The sequence below is a fragment of the Limulus polyphemus genome, unplaced genomic scaffold, assembly GCF_000517525.1.
Source record: "Limulus polyphemus unplaced genomic scaffold, Limulus_polyphemus-2.1.2 Scaffold7954, whole genome shotgun sequence".
Lineage (NCBI taxonomy): Eukaryota > Metazoa > Arthropoda > Merostomata > Xiphosura > Limulidae > Limulus > Limulus polyphemus.
Genome location: NW_013673564.1, coordinates 10,510 through 17,284, shown reverse-complemented (window position 1 = coordinate 17,284; position 6,775 = coordinate 10,510). Strand labels below are relative to the sequence as shown.

Below are 6,775 nucleotides of genomic sequence, written 5' to 3'. Positions count from 1 at the left end.
ACATTAACTAAAGAAGTAAAGCAAACAATTATCTCTTCTAGTTATGACCTTTGTACTCAGTTGCTGCTTGATGTAGATTGCTCTGCTTTTATATATACATTTGAATAACTAAAAAATCATAAATTACTACACTAATACCATAAATTCCACTACAATTTATCAAGCTTAGTAACTAAGATGTATTTTAGTCTAAAAAAATATGAAATTTAGAGCAGAGTAAAGACACACCCTACCTCGTTGAAATATTGGGTCAAAAGAAAGAAATGGTACAAAGCCCATTAAAATAGCTGAGAAAGCCACTACGGAAACATTCTGAGCTTCCAATTGGTAATTCATGTCATATATAGAAGTATATATAAGGGAAAAATGTGGGTGGGGTGCCACTGTGTTTGATTTATTACATGAGCAATATCTTATCAAATAGAAAAGCTAAGACCTTCTTATTTTATATTCTAGCTTGTGAATATCAGTAATTTGAGTTTCTAATGAAACTATAGACTTAGTATTTTGACTTCACAAACATCTAATTTGAACCAGTGCTGCATTCAACATACCACGTGACACAGAAAAATCAATGTTTAACTGTGATATTTTAATATTAACTTTTAAATTAACAGACTGAGTAATATATAGTACTAAAATTTTAATTATAATCTACAGTTTGATAACAAACTTACTGACATACATTCATAAAATACTAGTTCAATAAAATTTTGAATGTGAGTCAACAAACGAGATGACATGGCCTTTCATCCGTAATCCGTCTCGAAAGGGTTAAGGTAAAAATTGTATTTTATTTTCTCTGTATAACTCTAACTGGAGCTGAGTGAAATGAAATTTTGAAAATTAACTAAATTCTTTCCATAAATAATTTCTTTCCACAATTGGAGTTCACGTTATTCACAATTTTAACTATTCTCCTTTTCAAATATAGTTTAATTTTCCAGTTTTAATGCCTGGCTTGTACAGCATACAGGTCATTCATGAGAGAACAGAAACACCACAAGGGTAACAAATTACCAGAATCCAATACTCTTTCATGCTGCAGCCGTACTCAAAGTTCTGAACTCATTCCTAAGTGAGCTTAAGCCTTGATAAGATTTTCTTTAATTTCTTGCCTGACAATATTTCATCTTTACAATATGTATTTTAAAACTTAATAATAAAAAGTTCACTAGAATGTCCAAAACCAACTATAATGTAACAGTCTTTCTGATTACAATATAACTAGGTTAAAAATACTATTACATGATATGAGCTTCAACTTCCTTAACAGCTAAAGTACACAATCAAGATATCTCAATGTATTTTCCTCCAATTTCAAAAGGACCACTTTTTATGGTTTTAAACAGATATGTCAAATAAGATGACATTTTGAAAACTGCCTTGAAAGTAAAGGACAGATGGGTGGGGCTCCTCTTGTCAGGTTGGAAAAATTAGTGATTTATCAGTAAATAGATAAATTTGTGCTATCAAATTACATTACCCACGAGCTACTCCAAGCTGCTCACAAGCATGCCCCATGAAACATTTTTATTTTACCTAATCTAACCTTAACTAACCTAAAAAGATCCCTATTTTTACATTTTAGTTACTTTTATAATAATAAATGAAGAATAAAAACGAAAAACAAGAAATAAAGTACTTGCCCGAATATTCTTTTTTTGCTGTCAATTGTCGATGACACTTAACTCTCCTTTTTTTATACTAATGGTAGTAATGCACTAAATAATTTTTATTTAACTAAACAATGCACCAAAGAATATAGACTAATAACATACAAAAAGCAGACAATTTCCTCTAACAACCACAATTTCTCTGGCTTTCTAATTATGCAACAATAGCCGTTACAAATTTATCCAAACTGGCAGTTGTGATTCCCGTTCTGTTCAGAACACAATGTAATATAATACATCGTTTGATAGATAAAAACCTTGGCTTTCTATTGGTTAAAAATAATATAGTATTAAATATAAGCGAGAACTACTGACAAATCCTGAAAGAGAAAATGGATAGATGTGTGTAGCAGGAACGGTTTGATTTTCTATATGATAGCTCTGTAACCAAACAAACTTGAGGACTATAAAAATTATGGTTTGTTTGAGCAATGATGATTTTATAGTGAGTAATTTACATTGAATTTCGTACTTTTTGGAGAGGGTGATGGATAAAATAGAGGAGATACCAAGAAAAAAATGTGTCACACTAGGGGAAATTTAGGATTTTTTTCATATTGCCTTATAGAATTAAGAATTTAAAACTTATATACTATTAAAATATAGATTATTAGCTAAGATTTTACGCTATACTAATTGGTATAACATAACTAAAAAGTAGTTTAATAAAATTTTGTATGTAAGACACTAAAACCTTGTGTCATGTGCAGTAAAGGATACCCGTGGTGATAGAGTTAAGTGTTGAAACTGTATATTTGACCTTGGAAGTGTTTATTGATTGTGTCTAAAATAATACAAACAGTGTACATGCTGGGCTTCTGGAGTTATATTCTAAATAAATGGGGAATTGTGAATATTCCCATGTCACGTGACAACAAAAATGAAGATAAGATTCTATTTTAATATATTCTTTTGATATTAAGAAATTAAAGATTAGATAATAAAAAAATAATTATAAACTACATTCTCGAGCTAATTACAGTGATATACATTAATAACAAAGTTGTTTCATTAAATTTTGAAAGTAATTCTGTAAAAAGTAGCAACATGCCCAGAATCAATGAGAACAAGTCAGCATGATATTATTATTTTAAAATTGGTGTCAAAATGTTTTTTAGAGTTGTATCCAAAATTTAGGTCGATGACTTCATCATCAATAAACTTAGCATCAAAACGTAGTTGATAAATTATATCTTAATATATATTAAATTCTTAATTCAAAGGAAATATTTTTAAAACATTGCTCAGTACTCACCAATATGTCACATGATATGTTCATGCTGTAAGTTGTTCAATTAACATTTTATTGCTTCTACCATAAAATGTCAACAGTGCTTAACCAATTAAAAACACTTTGTATACTAACAAGCTAGAATATAAAATAAGAACCCCCCACATTCTTCATTTGCTGAGATAAACATATATTTAGCACACTTGTGAGAGAAGCCCCTTATTTATTCATATTTACCTGCCCTTAGTATTTATTTATAACCAACAGAAAGAGCACATTCTGAACAATGTAAACCTGATAGTTGTTCGTCAGTTTTATGACGAGGAAAGCCAAAATTCACTACAAAACGTTCAAGTGTGTTCACTAGAATCATTGCTCTGAACAAATATTTTTTAACCTATTTGTACCTTAATTAGAAAGAAAGATAAATTAAAACAGTTCTTTTGTGTCCCATTCTAGTGAGTAATAATGTCTTTGTTTCCTAAAAAAGCACATTTAGAATTTTAAAAAATTAATTTGATTTTGTCTCAGTTTGATAGAATGAAAAAGGCTTAGTGTGAGAGATAGCAGCCACATCTCATCTCTCAAGTGTAATTTTGTTACATCATACGTACTAGAAATCATAGATTTCTATGTACATTTTTCAGTTCATGTCACACGTTTCAACATAAAATAAATACATTTTAAGTATTTATATACACACACAAACACATATAGGTAATATATAATCAAAATATCATTCTATTTGACAAAATACTGGTATACTAATTTACAGATTTATACTCTGTAGGCCAGTTTTACTATAAAATGATACATCTGTCTGCTGAACATGTGTTCGCCTTCTACTCAACTATAAATTGTGCATATCATGATCCTTTTTCACAACTATATTATGATTGTATGTCAATACATTTAGTATCCACACGTAGTTTATAATTAAAATTTTAATACCCTAGGAGTTTTAATTTCAACAGTAAATATTTCATATCTCACACTTCACCTCTCTTTACTCCATGACCCATTAGTGTGCTAAATTACCCATTTTACATTCAACCAATTGATCTCCCGAGTTTGGAACAAATTATTAATACTAGATATTGCTAAGCAATAATGTACATTTTCCACCAAGCTTATCTCATTACTGAGATATGACTAAGAGCTTTACATGGTTCCCAGGTCTGGTATCACAGTTTGCAAGAAATAGCTCTAACTTCATGTTTTATTATTCGGGGAGGTTACTCCCCCTCCAAAAACAAAACAGAAAATATGTTAAATAAAAGAATAATAGTTTAAACTGTAAATATCAGTAAAATCTAAATTCACAGTCAACACTGAAGAGGAAGGATCTGTTAATTTATTTACCATCCTCTTCATTATACTTGTACGACATCTCTCAAGGACCTACAGTCAAGTATGCTGTTTGTGTAGAGAAATCTATAGATAAAATATAAAATGTAACAAAAAAAAATTGATATTCATTTAGGAGATTATGAAAATTTTACAATGAAAACAGGTAATTTTATTTCTGTCATGAAATTCACATTTCACAGACTGACTCAGTAAATTATCAGGTAAATCTTTATCAGAAATACTTTATTAAAGAATTGATACCTTTCACATCCACTAAAAGACTGTCAAATGTAATATTGGATTTATAGTAATCATTAATTCTCTAGTACAGGCTTAGTCCAATGGGTCCAAGTTCGCATATGTAGGGTTAATGAAAAAATCCAGTATATTACCAGTTCAACAACAAGCAACAAGAATGGTACAGTAAGATGTCATCGGCATAAAACCACAATTGTACAACAGTGAATAATATAACAAGCAACATATCTCAACTGCACAACTAATAAACAATACAAGGATAAATCAATGATGTAAGACAACCAATGAAAACAGCTACATTAAAGTAATGACAACATTATTGGTTAATTTAACTCAGATATTATGAGTCAAACTAAGACTTAATTAGGAAACAACTACAGTATACAATGTACAACCACAGTAGCTATTACATAAACACTTCAATGTCTATGAACATGGCTTTATACACACTTACCGCATGCCAAAGGTTCAGCAAGATGAAGATAAAGTGGCAGGAAACTGTGAAAAAGATAGGATAGTTAAGATGCTTGATCTCTTCATAACTCTGGTACAACAGACACAAATCCACTGAAGCCTGAAGAAAAGAAAATACACATGAATATAAACAATTTTCCCTTGAACATGTCATCATTCTGGATAATGTTATCCTATACATACTGTACTAAACATCTACTGAATGGTTCTGTGTTACACAGATAGATAATTTGTTGTCTCATACACACAGTACTAAACATTCACTGAATGGTTCTGTGTTACATAGATAGATAATCTGTTGTCTCATACACACAATACTAAACATTCACTGAATGGTTCTTTGTTACACAGATAGATAATCTGTTGTCTCATACACACAGTACTAAACATTCACTGAATGGTTCAGTGTTACACAGATAGATAATCTGTTGTCTCGTACACACAGTACTAAACATTCACTGAATGGTTCTGTGTTACACAGATAGATAATCTGTTGTCTCGTACACACAATACTAAACATTCACTGAATGGTTCTGTGTTACATAGATCGATAATCTGTTGTCTCATACACACAGTACTGAACATTCATTGAATGGTTCTGTGTTACACAGATAGATAATCTGTTGTCTCGTACACACGGTACTGAACATTCACTGAATGGTTCAGTGTTACACAGATAGATAATCTGTTGTCTCGTACACACAGTACTAAACATTCACTGAATGGTTCTGTGTTACACAGATAGATAATCTGTTGTCTCATACACACAGTATTGAACATTCACTGAATGGTTCTGTGTTACACAGATAGATAATCTGTTGTCTTGTACACACAGTACTAAACATTCACTGAATGGTTCTGTGTTACACAGATAGATAAACTGCTGTCTCATACACACAGTACCAAATATCCACTGAATGGTTCCATGTTACAAGATATGCTGTTGTCTTCAGAGTTAAAAAATTAATCCATATTATCTCAACTTAACATTACACAAGTTTTGTGGAAAACTTGAATAAAGATGTAAAAAAATAAATCTTAAGCTAAATTTAAATATTTTTAACAAGCACATTCTAGTCCTTTAATTGGAAGTTTTCATGTACTATACCTTTAAATGAAGAAAACATTTCAGGGGATTCATTTGAACACGTCATTGAAATATATGTTGTTTCATCTTTCAATATTTAAAATACACTAACAACTACACCATTTTCTTTTCCAAATCAAAGTTTGTTTTTTAACACAAACTAATAATGTTGAAAAATTTCCTTCTAAAGATTTTTTATAATAGATATCTTTATCAAGCTAAAATTTTTATCATACCCAGCCTATCAGTCCAACATGCATCAAGAAGAGCTTGAAGTCAAACATCTTGCCTAAACGGGGATTCAGTTCATATCCTTGAAAAAAGTCATACTGGGGACAACCTACAAAATAACAAGATTCTAGACAGTTCTTTAGCATGTTGGGACAAAAATGTTTAAAAATGAGTAACACATCTGAAAATGGAGTTCAGCTTCCTGTAACACTATGTTTCACTAATGACTGATAACATTTAAATCAGTAGTTAAAATAATTCTGTAGTTAAAACTTAGGTGCTAATATTTTTCATCTAAACTGGACAAAACTTTAAAATACTGTATTAACTCTCTTGCTCTGTCGATTCCACTAAGTTCATGAACCCGAGTAACCAACAATTTCCATACTACCCTTTTTAACATGTTTCATATATCTTCATGAAATTTTGCTAGCTTTCAGCAAAAATTACAAGTATTTTATACACAAA

At 30.4% G+C, this 6,775-nt stretch overlaps 1 protein-coding gene across 1 annotated transcript in view; it reads right to left on the bottom strand.

Moving 5' to 3' along the window:
• LOC111089939 (lamin-B receptor-like) overlaps positions 1-6,464 on the bottom strand; it is a 13,205-nt gene extending 6,741 nt beyond the window's left edge. Inside the window, exons 1-2 of the mRNA XM_022403239.1 lie at positions 6,313-6,464; positions 4,970-5,089 (exon numbers count right to left, since the gene is read on the bottom strand). Of these exons, the coding sequence (XP_022258947.1) occupies positions 4,970-5,089; positions 6,313-6,453 (261 nt within the window). The 5' untranslated portion in view covers positions 6,454-6,464. The remainder of the gene's footprint in view (positions 1-4,969; positions 5,090-6,312) is intronic.
• Between the last annotated feature and the right edge of the window lie 311 nt (positions 6,465-6,775).